General features: G+C 37.9%; 1 protein-coding gene across 2 annotated transcripts; it reads left to right on the top strand.

Annotated features, from left to right (window-relative positions):
• The first annotated feature begins 605 nt into the window (after positions 1–605).
• Positions 606–26,790, top strand: LOC145775237 (hepatocyte growth factor-regulated tyrosine kinase substrate-like). 2 transcript variants are annotated; one of them, XM_082586490.1, is made up of 21 exons: positions 606–707; positions 1,238–1,401; positions 3,680–3,772; positions 13,779–13,902; positions 15,005–15,057; positions 15,549–15,617; positions 15,727–15,851; positions 15,936–16,017; positions 16,356–16,547; positions 16,910–17,002; positions 17,443–17,535; positions 18,248–18,455; positions 18,832–19,004; positions 19,432–19,578; positions 19,862–19,907; positions 23,702–23,775; positions 23,869–23,946; positions 24,100–24,145; positions 24,546–24,625; positions 24,833–24,967; positions 25,542–26,790. In XM_082586490.1, the coding sequence occupies exons 1-21, from the start codon at positions 671–673 to the stop codon at positions 25,632–25,634; spliced, it is 2,205 nt and encodes a 734-aa protein (XP_082442616.1). In that variant the 5' UTR covers positions 606–670; the 3' UTR covers positions 25,635–26,790. The 2 variants fall into 2 exon arrangements, with proteins under 2 accessions (XP_082442616.1, XP_082442615.1); XM_082586489.1 differs by having other exon boundaries at positions 23,866–23,946.
• Positions 26,791–27,066: the final 276 nt, after the last annotated feature.

Genomic DNA, 27,066 nt, shown 5'->3' with positions numbered 1-27,066 from the left:
TAAGATTAAACAACACAGAATCAGAGAAGGTGCGGGGGAGGTTGTCAAGTCTTTACATCTTTGGTCGACGTTGCCTTACACACGAAAGTGGGAGCTCCCGATGTTGGTGTGCTCAGCGAAGGCAAGACGACCCTTGTGTTCTATCAGAAACAACTTAGGTTTGTGGTATGCAAATAAAGCAAAATCCCAAAAGCGGATTAAGCTGTTTCGTGCCACAAAGGAGCTTGAACTTCAGTTTTTACTGCGTCAGGTGTTGGAACCTGGGAAGTAAACAGACCTACTTTACTTTTTGAAGCACAGTAGAAACTCACTAGCGCATAGTCAGGGTGGGGCAATTGTTTGAATAAACATTTCACTTTCTGTTACAGCTGTATTTGAGTTTTACTATGGATTTAAGCTGAAAATGCTCTCAGAATGCGCAATTTTAAAGTATTTTTTTTTAATTTTCTGGGAGTGACCCCCTCTGGGTGCTTCGCTTTTGCTGGATCGTTAATGGGCTCACTGACATGTGCAATGATACTGTAGCCTACTTATTTGCTTCCCCTCAACAATTTTTTGTTGGCTATACTGCTGAAGCTCACTGTATTTTATTTTGCTTCATGTTTAGTATTGTGTATAAGTGTTTAATATCTAACTTGTTTTATTGGTAAGTTTTCACAACATTTTAAAAATGTTTAAATCGAAGACTCCATTTGAAAAAGTATTCGGTGAGTTACTAAATCTTTTTACACTTCTTAGGCTTGTTATTACCATTCTTCAAATTGGCCTTGCTCATACACGCAACTACTTGGCAACTTCTATCTTCACACAACTGTCACCATGCATTGTTTAGTTTTTGTTTATTCAGGCTAATGCCCAGTTAATTCAGATTAAGTGAACTGGAAGTCAAGGAAGACAATCATCAACTCCACATTCAATCCTTCCTGTATGGCTTTAATCGCATTGCCAAAGACACAGCTACAGCTGTATACTCTCAATTGTTGTCAAATTCAACAGCGTTTTGAATGTGGTATCAGCACTCTTTACCCACTATACAGCTAACTTGAAGCCCAAGTACTGGAATTAAACGTTGAGAGAAAACAGGTGTACGAAAGTTGATACTAATCGAAGGGTAACACCAGGTTGCCAGAGTAAGAGCAGTTTGTGTCCACAGTATGATACAATAGCTAGTAGATTTTAACAAAACCCACCATATTTTTGTATATTAACTTTAATTTAACAAAACTTGTATCTGCAGACAAGGCAACAAGTAATCTGTTGCTGGAACCAGACTTGGATTGCATGTTGCAGTTGTGTGACATGATCAGAGGTGGAGATGTGAAAGTTCGAGAAGCAACGGATATAATTAAAACAAGGGTTATTGAAGAGAAAAATCCCCATGTACAATTTTTTGCGGTTTCTGTAAGTGTACCTAACACAAATGCACTATTCTAAGCTGTTTTTAAAGTGTTCTTTATTTTATTTATCAAGTGTGTACCAGCTAATATATTAATATAGTCAAATTTTATAGCTGAGTAAAGTTTGTTTACTTTTGGTTTCATATTATTATTAAATTATTTTGTGTTGATGGAAATTGAGTTGCTTGCATGCGACAATGATTAATACAGACAAAATCGGTTAATCTATCAGCCATTTGCCAGATGTTTTCATATGAGTATATACGACTACGTTCAACCAATTTGCTCTAGAAGACATGTTTATTGTGATCAGGCATTATTATTGGGAATGTGCGTATGCTAACTCGGTTGTATTGGGCTTTGCAAATGTGTGGTTTAATCTTACAACTGCTTGCAAGTCTAATTAAACTCGAAGGAATTTATTAGTGACTTTATAATTATATTGTTTCACATAACACAGTGAATTGCTTATACGACCACAGCACTTTGCTGCTAACTGCTTCAATCGGACTCCTTTTATTTTTAAAGATTTCTGCGATGTCACAAGACCAACTTAGACCATCTGTGTCCTTGTTTCAAGCATGCTATTTTTAAATATGTTGCAGTGTGATTACTTCCTTTGTCCGTTTTTTCGCCTTAGCAAAGTTCATTGTGCAAAACTTAAATCTTTATGGCGCAATGTCTTGCACGTGAGATCACAGCACTGGATTACAGCCGTGTGTTTTTCTTTCAATGGCATGCATCATTGCATCTGTCTGTTGACTTTATTTTCTTCACTTTGCTTTTGCACGTGGCAGACAATTATGCCAAAGATAAAAGGGACGTTCTCCTTTTTCTTATCAGTAAACCTTTCTCTTGTGAGTACTAGGGTTGTAAAGGGGTGAAAAGTTTCCGGGAATTTTGGAAACTTTCCAGGAAGTTTGAAGGGCCGGGAATATTGGGAATTTTCATTTGGCATTTATTATGTTTAAAACATGTTAAATAATTCATCAATTAGAAAAAAATTTCAAAAACCTATTTTAAGCATTTCTTATTTTCTTTAATTAGTATATACACTAATTTGGTGTTAATTAAGAATGAGGCTTATGCATACTTTTTCAATACCTTATTAAAAAAATACTGATCATATTTGGTAACACTCACACCAAGGTCCGCAATGGGCTCGCAAATAAAATGGCGGAAAAACTAGTATCAGCCAGGTCAAACGGCATTGTTTGAGCCGTGTGAAGACAAGTCAAGTTGAAGTTGACTCTGAAGTCAATGACGCTGCCAAAACAGTCATTAGAACATCATCTGAAGAAGCCGAGCAGGAGGAGATGCTAACCGGCAGCAACTAGAACAACGACTTTGTAACTGACTCAGTATTGTTTTTCTTTGTAAAAAAACAGATTGGTGATGATTCATTTTTGGAGTTATTAAACTATACCATGTGTTTGTCTGTTCTTAAGTATTTTAGTTATATGTACATAGTACTTTTATTCTAAACAGTATAAGGCCATTATTTTTCTGTTTCAACATCAAATTAAGATTGTTTTGAAAGTTTCCCAAAATTCCCGTTAATTCCCAAAATTTCCATGGAAAGTTTCGGCTCTGAAAATTCTCGGGAATTTTGCAACCCTATTTGTGACTCATTGTCTTTGTCGCAATGATATGATTAAATAAATGAAGTATGCAAATGAGAAGAAAATGCTGATACACTTATCCGATATATTCCTTTAAGTGGGATATATTAATCAATAGTTTTGCTTACCATTAAATAGGATTTGGTTTGGGATTTCAGATTTTAATACAAGAAAACGATTGATGCGTTTAAGCAGTAGGCTATACTACGGTACGGAGTAGCCTACGTTAAGTTGATATTTTTCAGATTTTTTCCGTGGAGTGGTTTTATAATTTATATATTGTACACATGGCCTCGTTTTCTTGCTTTTTTTCTTCCAGTTCCAGTATACAGATTTTTATTTCTATCTACTTAATGCACTGTGACAGTTATGAAAATTTTTTTATTGTGCGCTGTGATATTTTAAAAACCTGTGATAGAAAATATGTGTATATAGCGTACCGTATTTTTAAAAACTAGCTTTTCATTCTATTGTCACTAAATAAAAGCTTGGTCAGCAATTTAAGATTATAAACACAATGAAGGTATTGTTATCGTAAATAGAATTGGTCTAGCTTTGGTACAAAGCTTTGTAACTTCACTCAAAGTTCACCAGTAACTCCCTATTCCTGTATTGCTGTTATTGCAGTTTATTTGAATTTATACCGGTACTCACTTTCAGGTTTTGGACACAGTAATGAAAAATTGTGGTGAAGATGTCCATGCTGAAATATTGACTGAATCATACTTGGAAGCACTTAAAGATCTTGCCAAGGTTAGATCAATTTAACAATCATGCTTGCATTTATATATTTATTTATAGTTAGTGGTGTGATAATGACCAAGAAAGTAAGATGGCCTTTGTCAATATGCAGGGATGTAGTGGGTGGCTCGGAATTTTATAAAATATTATATAGGCTACACACTTTTATATGGTGTCAACACTGTGTGTTTTGGTCCAAATAGAATTCTAAAGGCTGGATACATCAACCAATCCGCAATATTTTGATGTGGTCCAAGTGCCGCGAAGCCTGAATGACTTGAGACTTGATTAAGCTATTCATTGTTTCTGTTGTTGAGGTAGCCAAGATTGCCGGATAATAAGACATTTTCAACTAACTTTAATCAGCCCAAATCGAGCCAAATTTTTTTGCAACAAGCCAAAAAGGGGAGCCAAAACATGTAGGTAATTTATGCACACTTAAAATGACTAAAATGCTTCCAAAATAGGTTTTATTCATATGATTATTCAGTTCTGCACATTTATCTATCTTTAGGGAACAAAAAAAACTTTGCTTTCAAATGTCACATCGTCCAACATGTCTTATCATTTCAACAATCTTGGTGAAGGTTCAGTTAGTTTCTATTTTTGACAAGGAAAAGCAACAAATGCCAAACATAGCAGAGGTCTAGAAAAAGGTAGAAGCGGCAAAATACGAATGTTATATGGTGCTTGATACCAAAATAGGGGTCAGTTTAAAATATGGCAGATCACAACACTTTAGTAAGATTTTAAAATTTAGGAAAACACCTATCTAAAACGTACATAAACTTTTCATTGATTTTTTCATAATCTTGTTGCAGTCTGCAAAAAATATGAACAATGAAACCGTATTCCAAAACAAAACTTCATTATTAAACTTTTCATCTAATCTTATGGTTTAACTGATGATCCAATTAGGATGCAGAGTGTGATAAAATCTTTAAACAAACTTGTTTCAACTAAAACCGTAACCTGCAAACCTTGAGTGTTGTTTGTGGACTTCTACAGCTCGATTTCAGAGAACTAGTGAACTCACCCTTGGAACCGTGGTCTGAGAGATTGACATTGACTTCGGATGCCTGACAGTATATATATAGCAGTGGTTCTTAACCTGGGCGCTACCGCCCCCTAGTGGGCGCTGTTAACTTTTAGAGGGGCGGAAATATTCAGGGGGCGTTATAGGGGGCGCTACATTCAGAAGGTGTAACGATATTTTCCTCACTGCAAATTTGCTTTAGTAGTTCTGCTGGGGGTACGAGAATACACCGAGGATGAGGAGCTATATACAGTATAGAGATTGTGTTTAACAAGGAAAGTAGTGATTCTCTCTCAGAGCATTCTATGTTGGCCTATACAGCACAATGCACAACACCATCCGACAAGCGTGGACGTCGGATGGTGTTGTGCATGGCCTTTGTTGTTGATAATGGGCATTGTTTCCCTTTCCTTGTAGTAAGTAAAGGGCATTTTGTGGTCAGCTTTTGGCAGGGACAGCGGGCAGGCAGTGCAAGCAAACCATAAGGACTGGTCATAATAATAGTCAGTCAATAATGGTTATTAGTGTAACTCTTACTAACTACTAAAAAATCAGCAGAGATGTGCCTTAAGACTTTTAAGTTAAGAGCCTTAAGGCACATCTGTGCTGATTTTTTAGTATTAAAACTAACATCGGCTTAAACTAGTTTTTTCTTACTAACTAATAACTAATTACTACTGGCTGTAGGCTAGCCTTATAGTCTTGGAAGAAAATGTCATTAGTAGGCTACAGCCCTTATATTATGGTGGGCGCCAGACTATGGAAATCTCTGAAAAGGGGCGCTGGGGAAAAAAAGGTTAAGAACCACTGATATATAGTATTCAACTTTACTTCTCAGCCTGGTAGCCACTTTTACATGATACTTCTCGGTAAGACCCGATGACACCGCCAACCAAACAGATTATTGTTAAGTGACTTCCGTCCAATTGTGACCTATTTAGCCAGAGAGTTGATTCTACTTTGAACTTTGTTTGATAATTACAGAAGAAACAAGAGTTATGGTTTGGGTGGGAATCGACGGAATGGCCCGTTTCGGCTAGTCCGATTGGGCTGATCCGATTCGGCTAGTCCGATTCGGCTATTACCTTTTTCGGCTACAGCCCGATTCGGCTAGTCCGATTTGGCTGATCCGATTCGGCTAGTTCCCTATTGGGCTACAGTCTTTATCGGTTAGTTCCCTATTCGGCAATTTTTTGAAAATCCAACGATAATCCTTCTGTAATCCAACAAAATCCAACATCGTTTCTTTTGCACTCCGACAAATTTAGCGAAAAATGTTTGAATTATTAAACTTCTTTTATATTTGAAATTATCGAAGCTTTAGATGAGTGGGGTTTTGACCTAACCATTGAGATTTTAAAACTAAAAAGCGAATTAAATTTATTTTTGAACTATTACTGTTTGCTCAGATGAAATTGACATGTATCATGCGTCGCTGTCTGCATGCAAACTTAGAATATATTAGAATCCTCAACTATTACAAAACTCTAAATCCAACGACGCCTTCTGTTTATTTACAGTAGAGAATTTTGTATTTTGATCTCGAAGCTTTAGATGAGTGGGGTTTAGACCTAACCACTGAGATCATAAATCATATTTATGACACCGGTTACATCCCTAGTGATATGGTACGTTCCATATTCATAACTTTACCAAAGAAAATCGGAGCAACAGAATGCTCACTCCACAGAACAATTAGCCTTGTGAATTACGTAACAAACAGCTTACGGTACTCCAAATCATGATGATGAGATTGAGACCAAAACTACAATCGGAAATTTCAACAGCACAGTTTTTATTTGTTCCAGACAAAGGGACCACAAAAGGAATTTTTACATTAAAAATGATAACAGAGAGATGTGTCCGATCTCCAGATCTTATCAACGCTTACAGTGAGATGATTTTGAGAGACATCGAACATATGAATGGAGTAAAGGTTGGGGTAAAAAATGTAACAAGCTTGAGATACGCTGATGAATGATGATACAGTCCTGGTAGCAGAATCTGCAAACGATCTACAGGACTTATTAAATTGTGCTGTCAATAACAGTACACCAATGGGTTTAGAGTTAAATTCAAAAACAGAATGTACGACCGTATCAAAAAAGAAAACTTATCCAAATTGCAACCATACACTCAATGGTGTGTTGCACTCAATGGTGTGAAACAAGTTGATAAATTGAAATATCTTGGGTACACTATAACTTGCAATGGCAAAGTGACACTGAAATTAAAAAGAGAACCGCTATAGCAAAGGATACTTTCAGTAAAATGGGCACAGTCTTCAGGAATCGCAACATGACAACAAAGACCAAAATTAAACTTTTGAAAGCATATGTAGAATCAATTCTAACCTACGGATGTGAATGCTGGACAATAAGTAACGATATGATAATAAGAACAGTTAGATGGCGCCAGATGCAATTTGTAGGTCATATTCACAGACATGGAGATTTGGAAACATTTGGGATGGGTAAAGAAGCAGTGGTCGTCAAAGATTAATTTATTTAAACAGATTGAATCAATGGACCACAAACACAACAGTCAAAACGAACGATTTTATACGAATGGCAAATGACAGAAATGTTTGGAAGACCATGATCGCCAACGTCTGTATCAGATGAGACACATAATCATCATCAATCGTTTCTTTTGCATTCCGACAAAGAAAAATAAATTGAATTGAAATTTAGCGAAACATAAAAAGCGAATTGAATTTATTTTTGGACTATTAAATTATAATGTTGCTCACATAAACTTGACATGTATCCTGCGTCACCGTCTGTATGCAAACTTAGAATATATTCGAATCCTCAACTATTACAAAAATCCAATCCCTAGTTTAACAAGTCAATACAATCAATACGGTACATAACAAGTAGGGTGGGTCGAAACGGACTTTTTCTCCGATTTCATTGCTACAAACTTTCTTTCTTGCGAATAATCATAAAACGACATTCCTGAAAGTTTGAGCTTGATCGAACATCGTCTTCATTTCTAAAAATCGCGATTTAGGCCAGTGTTCACTACCTGTGAAATAAGTAGGGCCAGTAAAAGTCATTAAAGTCATATTTTATTGGTAATGCAGAAAGTTGTCAAACCGATAACAGTGAAACAACGACGTTTCTACGGTGTCTATTTAAGAAGTTATAAAGTCATAAAAAGTTATATTTTCTGTTTTAGATCATAAAATATGACTTCATTTTTACTTCAAAATACAAAGATTGAGCCGGAGTAACTTTGTAAATGCAGTTCAAACAGCTGCTGTAGACATTGAAATTTGATAATTTGTCAATAAGGGAGGTAATGAGAGTTCTCACGCTGAGTCTCACGAAGCATTGGAAGCAACATTTTTATTACTTTCTGTAGCCTAGTAATAGCGCTTGCTGTTTGATGTTAATTTGCATTGTGACATCATCTTGACACATTATTTTGCAACACACAATCCAGTCTCTGAACATTATAAACACTTGCAGTAGGCCACTACGTCGCTAATAAACTGAACCGTCGTAACTTAAAAAATGCAGTTTTGAGAAAATTGAATTTTAAAGTTCACGCTGTGTTTGCTGTACATTGTTTGATCTTTCTAAAAGTTCTCTAACGGAAAAACATGAAAACTATATATACATTGTTTTTTTTCATGGAGCTTTGTTGTTGAAAAAAAAAATACAATTCTTTTTTGCAAAAATTGAACGTTAGAAAAATGATATGGACATACGATAGTTTAACAATAAAAAATTGTCGAAATGTAGTTACAATAAAACAGCAAAATTGTTATGCGAAATAGAAAGAAATATAAGTAAGCCTTAAATATCAACATGCAAAAAACGATTGAAAGAAAAATTAACTAACAGAAAAGGGAGTGTTAACATGAAACGTGTAAAATTACTTTCAGAGCAGAGTATCGTATTCGTAAGTCCCATTTTATTATTTTATTTTTTTGCAAAACTATCGTAACTCCAATTTACGATAGTTCATCGTTCTGTATCATCAAAACTAAAGCAGATGGACTTACGATGCTTTAACAAAATAAACTGTAGTTTATAATGATATCAAATCAATCAAAAACGCAATTTTGAAAAATTTGGTCTTACGATAGTTCAGCTTATTAACGGCGACTAAGTCAACCAGTGCGGAGACCTCAAGAGTCAAGGGTACTTTTCGACTACAGAGCTTTGACTCTTACTACTAAGTAGCTGGTTTGGTAGGTAGGCCTACACATAGGCGCCGACTTTTATTTTTGCACGGGGTGGCAGATAGCACAATATGGCAACCTATAAACTTTCAAACTGCATGTTTTTGTTTGATTTTTACTAAGCATTCGAAAATTGCATTTTTTTAATGAAATTTGAAAATATATATTCATTTAGGGGGTGGAGCTATCAATCATCGAGATAATTTTATGTCCGAGTATTTTATAGCTGTCATTATTTATAGCGATATTGAGCAGTTTAAAATTTTTCAAAAAAGATTTTTGGGAGAAGCAATGGAAAGATCGTATTTTATTGATTAATAAATCCCATTGTAAACCTAACAAATGTAACAATGACTTATGAAAAGTAACAAATAAAACGATCGCAACAACAACAAGGAAAAAAATCGTAGCCACGTGTTGCGTAACCTTCACGTAGCTTGCTTGATGTTACGCGAGTATCATGCTTACGTGACAAAAACAATCATTTTCTTCGCAATCCTGTATTGGTTCCCCTCTTGCTTTACGTGGACTTGAAGCGAAAACCAATGATCAAAAAAAGATTTAAACGTCCGTTCAAATTACATTTATTTGCACTGCAGTAAGTAATGTAACCTAAACGGGGTGGCTGCCATCATGCCATAGAGGTTATGGGGTGGCGTGGCTGGCCACCCCGTAAGTCGGCGCCAGTGGATGCATAAGACATTTGAATTTTTGTAGTGATTTTCCACCGAAATAGAAGTGTTTTGTTAGTTGTTCGAGTGTGTTATTGTTCAAAATACATGTAAAAACTTACATACGAGTTATTAATTAGAGATTAGCATAAATTTGATGCTTTAAAACAAAGTCATATATTATCATATATTTCAAAAAATAAAGTCATATTTTTCAATTTTTTAGGTAAAAAAATGGCCCTAGTAATAAGTAATAGCACAACGTCACTATCAAAGCAGTTGTAATTATTACGGTAGGCCAGTCCGTGGTGCATTCCCAGGTCCAACGTCAATGCAGGTGAAACAATGGTTGCGATTATTACAATTCAAGTACTTGACATTTCTTATCACATTTTCTCAAATGATCAAAATATAGTCATCATAACACACATTATTACCTGATTTGTTGCCGCACAAGTGTGGATGCGAGCCTTGCATTTGTCATCACGTCGGGAACAACGCCAGTATTTCTTAAGCCCGTCTGGACTATATTGAGCTAGTTGAAACATGTAGCCATCATGCAGAAAAACCTCACCTTTGCGCTGTGTAGCCTACTAATCGATTCCTCTGCCATGATCAAGTAACATCAACTGAGAGTCTAACGATGAAACTAACCAAAGGCATTTCAGGTCATGTAACGTCGAAACCCAGGTTTACTCTAAACTGCCACTTAGGTTTTAACTTCATCTTTTATGGCAAACGCTATTTGGCAACTGTCTTTTTCGTTGACACGTTTTCGCTGAGACTTTATCTCATTAACCCCTATTGGTAATCATGAAAACTGTTGTTTTCATGTAAAACACATATTTTGAACGAACCCAGACATCAAAACTCGTCATTTTTACATTGATTCAACGTCTGCAGACGTTGAATGAATGTAAAAATGACGGATTTTGCCGTCTGGGAAGGCCCTCAAAGGTAAACACTGGATAAAATGCAAGAATGCAAAAGATACCATATTGTCGAATTAAAATACAAATTCTCTAAATAAACAGAAGAACCGGACATACATTTCTCTGTTATCATTTTTAATGTAAAAATTCCTTTTGTGGTCCCTTTGTCTGGTACAAACAAAAACTGTGCTGTTGAAATTTCCGATTGTAGTTTTGGTCTCAATCTCATCAACATGATTCGGAGTAAGCTGTTTGTTACGTAATTCACAAGGCTAATTGTTCTGTGGAGTGAGCATTCTGTTGCTCCGATTTTCTTTGGTAAAGTTATGAATATGGAACGTACCATATCACTAGGGATGTTTCCGGTGTCATAAATATGATTTATGATCTCAGTAGTTAGGTCTAAACCCCACTCATCTAAAGCTTCGAGATCAAAATACAAAATTCTCTACTGTAAATAAACAGAAGGCGTCGTTGGATTTAGAATTTTGTAATAGTTGAGGATTCTAATATATTCTAAGTTTGCATGCAGACAGCGACGCATGATACACGTCAATTTTATCTGAGCAAACATTGATAGTTCAAAAATAAATTTAATTCGCTTTTTAGTTTTAAGATCTCTATGGTTAGGTCTAAACCCCACTCATCTAAAGCTTCGATGATTTCAACTATAAAAGAAGCGATATTACAACATTCTCTAAATAAACAAAAGACGTCGTTGTCCATTTTATGTGAGCAAACAGTTCAATTTAATAGATCAAACATTTTTCGCTAAATTTCATTTCAATTTGTTTTTCTTTGTCAGAATGCAAAAGAAACGATGTTGGATTACAGAAGGATTATCGTTGGATTTTCAAAAAATTGCCGAATAGGGAACTAACCGATAAAGACTGTAGCCCAATAGGGAACTAGCCGAATCGGATCAGCCAAATCGGACTAGCCGAATCGGGCTGTAGCCGAAAAGGGTAATAGCCGAATCGGACTAGCCGAATCGGATCAGCCCAATCGGACTAGCCCAGCGTTTCTTAACCGGGGGTGCCAGCACCCCTTGGGGGTGCTGGAGTAGACTGTAGGGGGTGCTAAATGCATGCAGTATGTATAATATCAAAAAGTGCCGTTATACTTTTCTGCATTGTTTTGTCTTTCTGCCAGCATCAGCAGTTGTCATATCAATGATTGCTTTGTCGAAGTAGCCAACATGGTTTGTTGTTATTGTAGTCATCTCCCAGTCAAGTACGCAACTTGATCCTGAGTAGTTTGTGCGAACTTACCTGGTGGGTGCTTTGTTGTAATATTACTGGTCACCTCTAGCTTCTAGCAACTACCATGGCAAAATACGTTCCCACAAATCACTCATATCCAGAGTGGATACAGCAGCCCTTCTTGGCAGACATGAGTGATGATAATAGACTAAAGGAGGAGCTGATTGACATGCAGGTGAATCAGAGTTGTCGGACAAAATTTCTTCCTTCCACTTGCTGATTTCTGGTATGATCAGTTGACAGCATATCCTGCATTGGCACGAGCAGCATTGGAATCGAGCTTTCCATTTCCGACTACCTAACTGTGTGAAAATGCGTTCTCCACGATGCTCCAAATTAAAACAATTGACAGGAACCGCCTTCAACATGGGTTGCTCCACGATATGAGAATGGCTTTGACCAACACGAAGTCTCGAATAGAGCAATTGGTCACACATAAGCAACAACAGAAATCACATTGATAGGCTACATGTGTAACTAGTTACCCAGCGGAGTAACTTAAGTATGCTTAAGTTTTTCCATGTTTTTTCACTATTCTCGGGTTTTTCTATTTCTTTATCACCAATGACGACAGTAGTTTTGAAGAATAAACAAAATGATCAATTTGCACATCGCTTTCCTTGCAATAGTGCAGACCAAAGTTTACTGGCGGCGCCGAAATTTTGACATGCTTTTTGATCACTGGCGGTATATTTTGTATTTTTTGTCGCCTAACAAACTGTGCTGTTGTTTTAAGAGAGTCGATTCACTTACATATGATTTTAATTGAATTTTTGTTGGTGAATGAAAGTCAATTACCAAATCCTGAATCAACTTCGTTAAAACAACTTGCACAGTTTGTTAAACAACAAGAGACTTCATTACAAAATATATCGCCAGCGATCTAAAGGCATGTCAAAATTTCGGCCTCTACTAAAATTTGAGTCGGCACTGTAGTAGTCGTATGTCAACGACAGGTAGGGGGTGTTAGACTGTTCAGGCCTGTTTACAGGGGTGCTAGAGTCAGAAAAAGGTTAAGAAACGCTGGACTAGCCGAATAGTAGCAGACCCGGGAATCGAACACACGTCATCGATATGACTACCACTGCATTAACCCTCTACGCCAAGATAAGGACGACAAAACCTTGACTTAATTTACTTTGAATCAGAAATGTTTTGCATTTTTGCTCTGTTTTTCCTGCAACTTCTGATTGATTGAAACGCTGTTCCTGTAACCTCAGTATGGTTCAATGATTCACTTGTCTTACAAAGCTTTTATATTTTTAAGTGCCTACCCCTCAGCACAGATTGCAGTGTTTCAAGCAAAACGTGATAAAAATTAAACACCGCAAACTCAGCAGAGATTTTTTATGGATAAAAATTCAACATTTGACAAATAACACACTCAAAAGGAGCACAAAAATCCGCCACTCGTCAAACCAAAAAATAACACACCAACCGAAGTTAAAAAGAGCCCGATTGGGATGGAAAGCTGCTAATCTGGCAACCCGGTGAGAAAACTTCTGTTTAGCTTCAGAAGTACCACTTACAGTGATAGTGTAGGAAACTTATATATATGTCCAAATGACGCGCCTCACTGTTCTCTGTCTATGTCATGGACCATAGTATTGTTGAAAATCGTGTTCTGTCGCTTCCACCTTTTTTTGATCTGTGCTGTGTTATAGCAAGCATATTTTTCGCTTTGATGGTCAGAAATTAACTAAACTTTTAAGAATCATGCCTGTATTGTGTATGAAAAAATACTCTTTGATACAGTTTTTGTGTTGAATGTAAAACTAAAGACTGTTATTATTGAATCCTATACTTTGCATCAAATTATTTTACACAGCTTACACAAGCGCTACTTCTGGTATTCATTTGTAACTTTTTTTTTCTTTTTCGTACATTAAACTTTTTTTTTTAAATGTTGATTTTCTTTGCAGTCAACAACTTCTGAGAATGTGAAGAACAAACTTCTTGAGATGATTCAACTCTGGGGATTTGGTTTCAAGGATAAAGCTAAACTGAAAGTTGCCAATAACTTGTACAACATCATGAAAGCCGAAGGTGACGAATAACATCATTTGTTTTGTTGCACAGTCAGTTCATCCTGAGCGGATTGGAGATTTTTAATGTAGGTGTATAGAAACACAGTCTAGCCAGGGGCAGCCAGCAGCTGAATGTATTACTCCCTCATTTGTTAGAAACGAAACTCAGTTTCATTTTTATAAAGTCTCCTACAATTCAGCAGTTGTAAACTCTGCATATTACAGTTGAGCAAGTGACAACTGAGCTAGCAACATTTCAGCAAGTGGCTGAAATTGATTAAGCAACAGAAAGCAAGATTGTTAAAGCTAACTTTTAAATTGGGTGATCATTCATTTCATTGATTATCTTTCATTTCTCTATTGTAAGCTAATTCATTTCAATATACTGCACATATGCCGCTGTGATTTTACAATTCTCGGAAAAGGCTGTCTCCGAATAGGGATTTCTCCGAATCGGATTCTCCCAATAGTAGCAGACCCTAGCATATGCGGAATGGCCCGTTTCGGGGAGTCCGATTCGGTGAGTCTGATTCGGTGAGTCCGAAACGATATGAGTTTACTGTAGATTACGTTCTGAAATGTGGACTATCAATCATCATCATAATCCATCGTCGGTTTGTTCCCCACAAGTGGGGGTGGCCGATTGTTTCCTCGCAGCAATTGTTTTAATCCCTTTTCTCCATTTCACTCTGTCCCTTGCATCTTCCTCCTTCAGTCCGACTTTTTTAAATTCATCCTTCACTTGTTGTTTCCACGTTCTTCTTGGACGATCGCATTTCCTCTTCCCATCCACCTTTAGATCTAGTGCCTTTCTAAGAAAACTTCCTTCCTCCCTCCTTATCACATGTCCATACCATCTTACTCCATTTGCCCTTGCCAGTTGGTCTATGGTCTCTCTCATCTCTAGCATATCCAACAATTCTTCAGTCCTTTTTTCCCTTCTCGTTTTCACCCTACACATTGCTCTCACCATTGACCTTTCCATATCATTGATTTACAATAATTGTATGGTTTTCTTTCTTTGAGGCAACAGAGTTGCTTTCCTTAATATAAAAGTGAATGTTGCGCCTCCAAAAAAAACTGATTATTTTTAATGCTCCATTTGATGTTTTTCTTTTTAGGCTACAAGTTTCCTCCAGTAACCGATACAACGGACATGTTCAAGGCAGAAAAAGTGAGTGGGTTCTTGCATGGATTTCCGTTTAATTTTTGATTTGTGTACGTTGTTGTCGCCATTTTACTTCTGTTTTAGTTCTAACGAATATGAGATTAATATCCTAAGCTCCATGAAATACCAATCACAAAGACATGTAGTTAAGAAAACGAATGACTTTATTCCTTTAGAGATATAACAACCAAAGCAATCCTGATTGGCTATTAGTTTCAACCATTCCATAGCTGTTGCTTTGCTGGCCGGTTACACACTTCATGTAACAGCAGCCATTCAGTTTTTAGGACGATCTGTGAAACAGTGACAAAGTTTCGTTGAATGTTAAGCAGATTGTTGTTTCCATCATGCACTACAAACCCCAGCTATCAAAACAGTCCTTTTTTTACATTGATTCACCGTCTCCAGACGTTGAATCAGTGTAAAACAGGACTGGTTTGCTTGCTGAGGCGTTTGTATTTTCCACACGTTGCCAATGAACTTTCTGTTTTTTCTAGGCGCCAACGTGGAATGATGGAAACGAATGTTCGAAATGCAAAGTAGAATTTGGGCTTTTGAATAGAAAGGTTAGTGCTTTAGTGAAACTTCTAATGAGCAGTTGCTTCGAAGCGAAATATCACTCACAAACTGAGCACAAAATCTACTCATTAAACTCAAACAACGTATTCGTTCCAGCATCACTGTCGTGCGTGCGGTGGCATTTTCTGCAACAAGTGCACCAGCAAGCAAGCCATTATTCCTAAGTTCGGGATTGAGAAGGAAGTGAGAGTATGCGATGCTTGTTTCAGCGATCTCGTCAAGTAAGACTCCTCATTATAACTTTATTTACATTACACTTCTGCAAACCATGTGACATAAAATCGCTTTCACACAATTTTTTACAGAAAGTCAACCACCACCGGTGGTACGTCTGAAAATGGCCTCCCCATTGAATACCTGAATAGTTCCTTGTCCAAGCAAAGTCAGGTACGTCTTGTTAAAGGAAGATCTTCGTACGTTTTATGTTATTCTTCACATACATTTCTAATCTTTTCTACCTACTTTTAGTTCATGATTAAGCAACTGGTCAGTGGTTAATCAATTAGCAAAATCCGTCCTTTTCATATCGATTTAACGTCTAAAGACGGCTGTAGATGGTAAATCGATGTAAGAAGAAATGATTTTGTTACTTGTTGTAATTGCTGTCCTTTTAAGAATTAAATCAGTTTTCTATTTGTTAACGCTATCCAGCCTTACTATTAATTAAGAAAGATACATGGTGCCCGAAAGCAGACCTTTTTCTTCATCTTCGTATTCACGTTTAGGAACCACCGAAGCGTGACGAGGCAGCCTTGAAAGAGGAAGAGGAACTCCAACTTGCTCTTGCACTCTCCCTGGATGAGCAGGAGAACAAGCATCGGATACGGAAGGAGCAGATCTCTAGTGATGCGGTGTACGGGACGGTTGTGAAACCGTCAGTTGCACCATCGGCAACACCTTCTGTCCCTCACACAGTGGTAAGCATACCAAAAAGTTTTAGTTTTTGAAAAATGAAATTTGACTTATTCTTCTACGAAAGTTGCGCGGGAGGAATAAACGACTCACCATGCCATCTTTGAATGCTGCGTTTATGAGGCACCAAACAGGATGCATGTTACGGCAGCACTGGGTGAAACCCCTCTGACATGGCTTGCCATCACTTGTCATGCAGTTTAAGTAAATTTACACGAAATTAGACAAATGCCTGTTTGAAAGAGATTTATTGTTGAACTGTTTTAGTTAACTAAATAAAACCCACATACGTCACATTGACTCGCGCGGAAGTCTATTATTATTACTTCGTCTTTGGCTAATCCCGGTTGTCTTTCTCCCCTCACAGGACCCTGAAGTTGATCCTGATCTGGCTCGGTATTTGAACCGCTCGTACTGGGATAACAAGAAGCAGGAACAGGAAAAGAATTCAACGAAACAGGTGAAACAAAAGTTTTCTGTTTGATATTTTTCTTTTTGTTGTTGCTAAGTTTACTGGAATTTTCCGATTTTGGAACTAATTAGAATTTGAAAGCTATAGTTATGACGATCAATGATCGCTAATTTTTTGTTTTGTTTGATAAAGCAAAGTCTCCCTGAATATCTATACAATTTCACGTTTATTGTTTCCTGTATTGCGAGGATTGGATGCGAATGTCGTTTGACAAAATGTTTAAAAGTTTATCAAAACCGCTTTGGACCTGTAACGACCCTGCAGTTGTTAAACCTCTTGACACACCGAAGGGTTTGTCTCTTTTCACATGTATTATGTGTGTTTTTGTTTTTTTAAACAAGGTCAATAACAAAAATTTGAGTTACTTTTTCACTGACGTTGATGCTGCCACGATTTCAAAACTCACTTGGCGTGTATGTTCCCTACAGGAGGAAAAGAGTAATCCTGCTTCAAACAAGCAAGATGCTGTTGTCGTTGAATCCTCCGCTGAGACCATCACTGATGCTCCGTTAGCTGAAGAGGTGAGGATAGCTCGATACTTAGTGCCCGGATAGCTAAATTTGTCTTTTTTAGGTTGAATCAATGTAAAAGTGACAGATTTTGCTGTCTGGGTAAATGTTGCCCTTTTTATGGTTCCAGCGTCTTGCGACGTTAAAAACACGGTGGCGATTGACTGAAGCATTTCCAAGAATAATGAGACGAATTCTAAACCACAGCAAAGTAATCTGACGTCGTTGAAACGATGTAAAAATAGCAATTTTTTCTGCCTAGGCTTGGAAAACTTGCTACAGCTATCTGACTAGAATTACAAGTATTGTGTGGAAATGATAATGACATTAAACTTCTTCGTCGTATGAGCTGTTCTTCCGGATTATATGTTTGGGCATGATGTCATCAGCCACTCGATAGTTTCGTTATCCAGGGCCTTCAGTTCAAGCGTTCCATGTGGTGGTTGATGGATTGGGCAGTCATGGACGACATGGTCTACTGTTTGGTCTGTGGCACCACACTCGCATCTCGATGAGGAAGCCAGGCCCCGTCTGCACATGTCTGAACGAAAGCGACCGACGCCGGTTCGTAGGTGGTTAAGTCGGACCCACGCAAGTCTTGCGAGGGACATTCCCGGAGGGTGGGGATCGACGTCGGATAGGAAATCACGGAGTCGGGAGGTGTTGCTTTGCCACTCTATGTTCCATGTGTAGTTCTGACATTAAACAAAGCCAGCATTTCTAGTCTCTTCAGAACGATGAAGTACCGGATAACTCGGAGTTTCTCAACAACCTCCGTACCAGCGTGGAGATCTTCATGAACCGGATGAAGTCCGACGAGATGAGAGGAAGATCAATCGCAAACGACTCCACTGTTCAGTCGCTCTTCCAAAGCATCAACAACATGCATCCGACCCTCATACAATTCATGAATGAGCTGGAAGAAAAAAGATGTAAGAAAACGTTGTGAAAATGTAGAAATACGTTGCAAATCACTGTCATTTTGATGAAACTTGCGCTTGGTGGTGTATTTAGACGAACGTACTTGATAGCAGGAAAGTATACGATCAAGTGTCTTGCGAAAAGAAAGCAGCATGCTCAATTGCTCTTGGTGAATGTTGATCCGGCAACTTCCACTCAGTTACCTTCACTACCGGGCCGTCAGACGTGAATGATTATCTAATTTTTGAATACAAATATTTCACCTGTTGGGTATTAATTTTACGATTATTCAACGTCTTGGAATGTATGATCGCGTTTATTCACGTATGACGTGAGTCCAAACAACATCTTGATTTACTTTATTGTATCAGAAACTTCTTTCCTCAGTGCACCAGGAAGCCCTGCAAGATAAACTGGTTCAAATCCGCGACGCCAGAGCAGCACTGGACGCACTGCGGGCCGAGCACGCCGAGAAGTTGCGACAAGCTGCCGAGGAAGCGGACCGACAGCGCCAGATACAAATGGCGCAAAAACTTGAAGTGATGAGGCAGAAGAAGCAGGTAGGTGTTCGGCTTCGGCTGCTGCTTGTAATCATAATCCTCGCTTTGTTAATGTTGTTCTCGCTGTATTTACTTTGCTTTATGAGTGCAATAGTGCTGTGCGTCGTTTTTGGTCAGGTTGAGGTAAGGCTGTGGGTTAATTTGACATCAATTCCAGTGCAAAAAATCCTACTTAGGAAAATTATTCTTTTAGTAAATTTTTTTATTCACAAGCGTCGGAATACAAGTGCATCACTTGTTCGTTCAGTGGCAATGCCTCCACATTTGACATGAAAACTTCCTAGACATCGAAAATTACCGTTTTTACATCATTTGTTGAAAAATGCAACTTTTGCTGTATGGGTTTGCAAGCCCAAATGGCCATCTGAATAATAAAAAATAGAATTTTTTACAATACGCTTCTCATACCTATGTCTATTATTTCCAGGAGTACTTGGCCTATCAGCGGCAAATGGCATTGCAGCGAATGCAGGAACAGGAAGCGGCCCGGAAAGCCAGACTCGAACAGCAGAAGCAATTCATACAACAGCGCGCCATGCAACCGTCGATGCTTATTGCTGGATACAACACCCAGGTCAGCATGGTGGCTTTGTCTTGGTCCTTCTTTTCCAACGTCTCCGCGCTGGTTTATATTGCCAATCGGAAGTTAACAAGCGAGTATATAACATATGATTTCTACCTTAAAGATGTTGATTCGATCCACTGATGCCATCAATCGTAATTATTTTTACTGTAGCAAGCAAGCTCTTGGTACTTTGGTAGTTCTAAAAATGTCTTCAGTTGAGCCAACGTATATAATATGAATAAGACTTGTACATCAAACTGCATAGTGCATATGTTTTTATTTTATTCGTCAGTACATCCCGCAGCAAGGCGAAGTTCCACCCGAACAGCAACAGCCAGGTGAGCTTGTTAAGTATTCCAGCCAGGAAACCAGTTGAATCAACGTAAAAAGAGCTGGCGGAGATACTTAATTTTTGTCAAGTCACCTACCTCGTTTTCAAAGATGTTTTTTAATTGTTCTTTATTAATGTCCACGCTATTTTAGCGACATGTGAGCGATTACCATTTTTATTCTTGTCAATTTCGCCTGGTAACTTTGACATTTTGGGGCAAACGCTTCGTCAGATCAAGCTCTGCAGTGCAAACCACATGCACAGAGCCACCTTCAGACAACACGTAGACTTTCTCCTCCCTGTCTTGTTTATTTGAGCCCAGTTGGTTTATTTTTGATCATGCGCTCTCTGATATTGTCAACTCAACTGCACTGTTCACTAGGGTGTTGCAGGCGCCCTCATGTGGTCAAAAACAGCTCTACTTTTTTTTTGGTATTCCTTTTGGCATATTAGGACACTTTGTGGAGTTTTATTGAGATTGCAGAAAAACTGAGTGAGCAGATTGCAAACGAATTTTACTAGTACAAAATTGCCATATTCCCACCATTGTGGGCATTAGCTAGTGCGTTAATTTTCGGGTAAGTCTAATTTTGGTAATACACTACTGTAACAATCTTAACAGCACCTTTCTTATGTCACAAGTCATGAAATATTTTACAATGCCTGATACGCTAACTCCATTTTTGAATGATCCTTATTTATACTATGGTATTTCATTAATCGGTAATCGCCGAATAGGGAACTTGCCGAAAAAGGCTCTTGTCGAATAGGACACTCGCCGAATCGGACAAGCCGAATTGGACTCGCCGAAATGGGCCATTCTGGGTGTAGACACTGTGTGTTATAATCTACTATTATGACCAGTGGATCACAAAAATTAGAAAAAATGCGTTTCCTTCTGTCTACATCCCTACTAAAGACGACCAAAAAATCAAGGGGAGCAAACTTCCCACATATCGGCAAGTTATTCTTAGCTTTCTGTCTTTCCTAGAAGAGATGGAGGAAGAAACTTCAATAAAAAAATTTAAAAGAGAATTGTTAACACAAGCAGCTAATCAGACAACAAATGGTGTTCTGATATTTTATAAAAAAGCTAACATTCCCACACTACACTCAGTAAAAATGGCTCAGAAAATAGTGAAATTTCACGATGAAATAAATGGTGTTCTCAAAATTCAGCTGGAATACTACAAAAAGAATGAAGGCAAGCAATCTACAAGGATCAAATCATTTAAAGACAAGCTACAACTGACCTTTCCCTTCTGGCCTCGAGATGCAATAGAACGTATTCCGATTGAAGATAGAGAATTTTTAAGGAGCATGCAAATGACAAGGAAAGCGACAATGGGTGGAAGTGATCAAGTAGGCTACTTCAACGAAAAGTAAAAAGGAAGCTATCGAGAATTGCAGTTCAGAAACAAAGAAAGGAAAATGAAAAGAAGCGGAAAGAAGACATGAAAACCATCATTCTTGAGAGCTCAACTGATAATAACAGTGAAGAAGATTTAACGGATACCGTAGTATTGAAGTTTCATCTGCCGAACCTAAACGAAGACATAAGCGTACTATGAAAACAGGAACAACACTTTTTGTTCTCCATGATATTTTGCAATCACGTGGCTTAGTGGCTACTAGTATAAGCAACAAGATAACACCAAACGCATTATCCACTATCATCCATTTATTAATTCAAAGTTGTTCTGGAGAAACCAATCGGATAAATCTGCACCCTGCAACTGCTCACAGGTGTAGAATCAAGACTATTTTCAAAATCACTTAAGACATTACAGAATCTTGGTCACCCCCTGAAGTTGGCAACATCCACTGGGATGGCAAGTTAATGGCTTCATTGCAAGATCCCAATAAAGAAGTTGACCGGCTTCCTATACTGCTGTCCGGTGTAGGTGGTGCAAAACTACTCAGTATTCCACATTTGCCAACACGCTCTTCAGAAGCTGCAGGAAGGCTAGTTGCAAATGCCAGTCTAGAGCTCTTGGATAGTTGGAACTGCAGGGCTTGCCTTGCACTCTTGCAGGTATGGTTTTTGACACGGCTAGTAGCAATACTGGCTACAAAACTGGTGCCTGCATACAATTGCAGAATAATGTTAAGAAGGATTTGCTTTGGGTAGCATGCAGGCATCACGTTCGTGAAGTAATCCTGAGTCATGTTTGGAGTGATCTTAAAATTGAAAGCAGCAAAGGCCCTAACATTTCTGTGTTTGAGCGATTTCACAATAACTTTGAAAGTGTTTGTTACAACTCGCCAGATGGTTTCTGCATATCAAAATCACATGAAAGTAATTCGTTATGGAAAGACAGTCGAGAAGAATTATCTCTACTCTTTAATCAGATGAAGCAATATCCGGATTCAACTAAGTTCTTAAGAAATGATTATCTAGAACTTATAAATTTATGTGGTTTGTATATGGGAACTACTTCTTCAGTTGGTGTTACATTGCAACCACCAGGAGCACTGCACCGAGCCAACTGGATGAGCAAGCTTATCTATTGTTCTTCTGGAAAATGAGATACTCAAATTGCAAAAGCCTTATGTAGTTTTGAGGCAGGATCAGCTGAAGAAGCTGAAAAGATTTGTTCAATTTGCTGTGTATATATGTTCCCTGGTGGCTTACATATCCTATCAGCAGAGCTGCTCCTTCAAATGATCTCAAATTTTTAAAAACATTGTCACAATACACTGACACAGATTCTTTGGTGGCAAAAAGTACAAGGAAGGCATTTTTAAAACAACTCTGGTACATGACAGAAGAAATGGTTCCACTATCTCTCTTTAGTTCTGTTGTGTCCAACAGTGAAAGACAATCATTGCTCAGGCATTAATGCAGCAGCCAAAAGGTGATGGTATTTTCAAGAAAAGATTTGGAGTTGGATTTGGTAAACCGGTTTTCCTGATCTTACACAATGTGCAAATGATAGAATGCTTTGCAGCTTCATAAGTCCCGATTCATGGAACTTCTTTCAACTGATGAAGATCGATTCATTTTTTCTTAGCAAATCAGTGGATGAGTGGGGTCATGAACACTCATATGCAGGAGCAAAAAACAAAGTTGATCACTTCCATGTTGTTAATGATTCTGCAGAGCGGGGTGTCAAGTTGGCACACGACTTCCTTCCATCTGCTTAGCTTGAAGAACGCTACCAGAACATTCTTCAAGTTGTAGAAAATACAAGGAAGTCATTGCATGTTGGTTGGCATGGAGGTGTTGTGACCAATCAATTTTGAGTTAATAATTATCCAAAAATACACTTAATTATAGAAGATGAGTGTTCAAAGATATAATTTATTTGCAAAAAAACTCAAAATCAGTGACATAGGCAGTAATTTTTTCAAAATTTTTAAAGTATGGATATGATACAATCAAATACAAGTGTCAATTAATAAACATTTTCATCATTGAAAAACAACCATATAAAAATAACACCAATTTTTTTCATTTACGGGCGGTGAGTTGACATTTCTTCTTGAAAATAGTGAAATTAAGCATTGAAAAATTCAAATTAAATCTGCTAGTTCAATTTTCAACCAATCTTGTTGAAATTGCACACAATGTGTTTTTTTACCAAAAGGCACATATAAAAAAAAGTAGAAGTGAATTTGATGGAGTTTAGTTTTTTGAGGGGCGCCTGCAACACCCTACTGTTCACCCCGGTACTTCGTCAAGAACTGCCAACGGACGCTCCAAAACGAGAAACGTTCTGTGTAAAACCATGTGTCTGTCGTACTCTTATTTTATTAACAGACAAAGTATCCGATTAGATAACAATTTTGCATGACTAGGTGGATATTACGGCGGCTATCCACAGGCACAACAGCAGCAGCAGCAACAACATTTCCCTCAAGCTCAAGGAATGGTGAGTTCACTTGATACAATTAAAGTCTTTTTCTGTGCGTGTGTTTGGCTTCTTGTGCTGAAGTTACACTAACCTTTGGTGCATACTTAGCAGTATCCTGGAGCACAACCTGCTACAACCGTGTACAGCAATCAACCGAACTATACGAATAACGCCACCTACCAGCAACAGGTACAGTCATTTGTTGCCGCTGGGATTATTAAGCTGTTTTGAAGCTGAAAGGCTATCGATTTCCTGCGAAAATTGTCAAAAATAGTTTTTGTTCTGGTTAAAGTAATCTCTCGGAATAATTGTATGTTTTTCAACTTTTTATCTCCACACCAGGGAATGGCCAATGGACAGGGAGGGAATGTACTGCCTCAAGGCCAAGGTAAGTGAAGCTCTCTATATTATCTTGTGGAAACCAAGTAGCTTTGTCCACGGACATATAGCGATGGTTTTAACCTAATCGTTGTAGCGTTAATCTAATAGTGTTATTACTTTGTGTATACGTCATGATTGCCAATGTGAATACAGCACTTTGAAAGCAACATACATTCTTTTCGCAATCATTCTTCAAGGCCTTTTTCGTTTTCTTATAAGATTGTATCAGTTCCTTTTTGATTACTTTTTGTAAAACTTTACGCCTTGTTTCGATTAAGTGGTTATTTGTTGCCTTTGGATATCTGTTTAAGCCACAAAAATTACAAATATGTTGATAAATTCAACTCGTAACAACCTCCATCACCGCCACTTTATTGCTCAACGTGTTGTGCACGACATGTTGACAGACGGATACAACATGCAAGACATGAACGCATCTCTGCCACAGCAACAGCAGATACCTCCGGGTGGCGTTGCACCTCAGCAGGTAACTGTTGGTATAATCGTATGTTGTTTTGCATAGAACATCGCTACCACAACGCAATTGTGCTTCTGTGTTTCTTGTGTGCCGTTCGTATTTCTTCATCAGCAAATTGAAATGCTGAATGATTGATTAATTTATTTTTTGGTTAAGCGTTTTTCTTACAAACCTTTCTAACGTGGGTTAAAATTTAAATCAAAACATTTTGACCAGGTTGTGGCCACCGCCCCTCCGCCTACCCCCCAACCCCCTACTAACCCTCAACAAATGATGGCAGGCCCTGTCGACCCCAACACTGGATACCAGATGGGGCAGCAAGGTTACTACCAACAGCAACCGCCGCCACAGGTTTGCAGTTGATTTTTTATTTGGACTGCAGCTCTCCATACTTTGTGTGCTAACCACCCCAGACAGCAAATCAGTCTTTTTTACATTGATTCAACGTCTGCAGACCTGGAATCAATGTAAAAAACGACTGATTTGTTGTCTGGGACAGGGTTGTTGTGTTGTTACAAAATGAATAACAACAATTGATTTGATAACATAAACTTGACCTAAAAATTGACCACAAAGTAACATAAATTCATTCGCGATAAGCGCGCTGTTAGCTTCAAACGAGAAGAAACAGTCGCCTTTTTTTCCGTTGAAAACTTTTCCATGGGTGATAATCCTCAGCCAGCAAGTATTTTTATACATTGATTTAACGTCTGCAGATATCAAATCAATGTTAAATGAGACTGATTCGATGTATGTGGACTATAGATTTGAATAGCGCCGAATAATGTAACATCACAAAAGATTGTTTTGTTTTTGGGAACACTTCACCAACCGTGCAATGGAAAGTTAAAATTTTTAAGTTTTTCCATGTAGTTTTAACGACCCTGTATCAATGTAAATTAACCAACCGAACTGACTTTTTCAGGATTTGCAGAACCAGCAGCAGCAGCAGCAACAGCAAATGTACCAACCTCAAGTTGGCCAGCAAAGTCATGAACCGCTCATCTCATTTGACTAACGCTTTCTCTTGTGCCATTGCTTGGTGATCTTTATGTCGGATCCACGTTGCAACACGTGAAAAAGACGTTATCTTCTCTTAAACTTGCAATACCTATGCCGAAATACGCTTTAATCAACATCAATATAACTAACGTCTGTCTACGTTGAATCGAAGCAAATGAAAATGAGTTACCTTTGTTGATAGTAATTGAGCCATAAAGAACGGAGCTGCCGTGTGGCTTCGTGAAGCGCAAAACTGTCTTTCGATTTCATCACCATGTATAATATTAACGTCATACTTGAATTATTTCCAACAATTTCAAATTACCTTAGATTCATTTTTGCTATTGTAATTCATTGTCCAGTCTGCTATCTCGACAACATTTTCTAGAAATGTCGTTGTTCTGCCGTTTTATTGATGATTGACGTGGGAATTGATTGATTATAATTTACTTGGTCAGCACCAGGAACTGCTAGTTGTAAATTCCATCCATCCGTTTATGTTTCGAGAATCTTCACTATTTACTGCGACTTCAGCCGAGCAACGGTCTGATCAATTCATTTCCTTAATACTTTCATTATTGTACCTGTGATTCTGATATTTCTCAGCTAACTCCACTGTCGAGAAATTAGCTTTGCTCTCTACACAGCGTTAACTGGTTAAGGTAAAAAGCGAATGGGACAATGTTTGGTATTGAACCTTTTCAGCGTCATAGGAAATCAAATTGATGTTCGTGTAGCATTGTAGTGAGTTCTATTGCTCAAGTAAACCTCATCGGCGATGTATCACCTACTTGTATCACCTACTTGTATCACCTACTTGTATCACCCTACTTGTAATTATCTTGATTTACACACATTTTTTATTAACTGTTCTAATAGCAATGCAAATTTAAACTAATGATGGATTCAATTTTTTTCTTTTCTTCGCTCGAATGATTCAAGATTTTCTATGAAAAGGTTTCAGAACATACTTATCTAAGTGGCAGGTTCCTTACATAGCGTACAGTTACTTGGAACGACGGTGATATTTGTCGTATAGCTCGTGCAGTGTTTGGTGTACTTGTACAGCAAAGTGCAGCTTTAATTTTTCATTGAGATCTGTCCAGGATCTGTCGTCAAGTGTCTTGTGTTAATGGTTTTTGCTCAAGTAAAATAAATGGATGTTTGTTGAATTTTAGTGCAAGCAGGCATATTTTGTCATTACAGCTCAGGCACTATCAAGTAATCGACACACATTGATCGGTTCAATTCCACAGTTGTATGAAATGATTAGCCTATTTAATGAAAACTTGTGAAGTCGGGCAAAAAATATACGACTCTGATTCCTCGATTTACAGCCAGTGCCGGATTAACTATAGTAGCAGATGTAGCAGCTGCTACGGGCCCCGCGCTTCACAAGGCCCCGCGCTTGGTGAGCAAAACATTTTTTTTGCAAAAAAACTGTCGAA

This window comes from Aplidium turbinatum, chromosome 8 (genome assembly GCF_918807975.1).
Source record: "Aplidium turbinatum chromosome 8, kaAplTurb1.1, whole genome shotgun sequence".
In the NCBI taxonomy this organism is placed as follows: Eukaryota; Metazoa; Chordata; class Ascidiacea; order Aplousobranchia; family Polyclinidae; genus Aplidium; species Aplidium turbinatum.
This window is presented reverse-complemented; position numbering and strand designations above follow the sequence as displayed.

What these genes read in the sequence shown, in the direction of transcription:
- LOC145775237 (XM_082586489.1), top strand. Translation starts at nt 671, where the DNA reads ATGTTTAAATCGAAGACTCCATTTGAAAAAGTATTCG. An exon ending in TACAATTTTTTGCGGTTTCT is followed by an intron (nt 1,402 to 3,679) that starts GTAAGTGTACCT and finishes ACTCACTTTCAG; the next exon opens with GTTTTGGACACAGTAATGAA. An exon ending in TGATGAGGCAGAAGAAGCAG is followed by an intron (nt 19,005 to 19,431) that starts GTAGGTGTTCGG and finishes TATTATTTCCAG; the next exon opens with GAGTACTTGGCCTATCAGCG.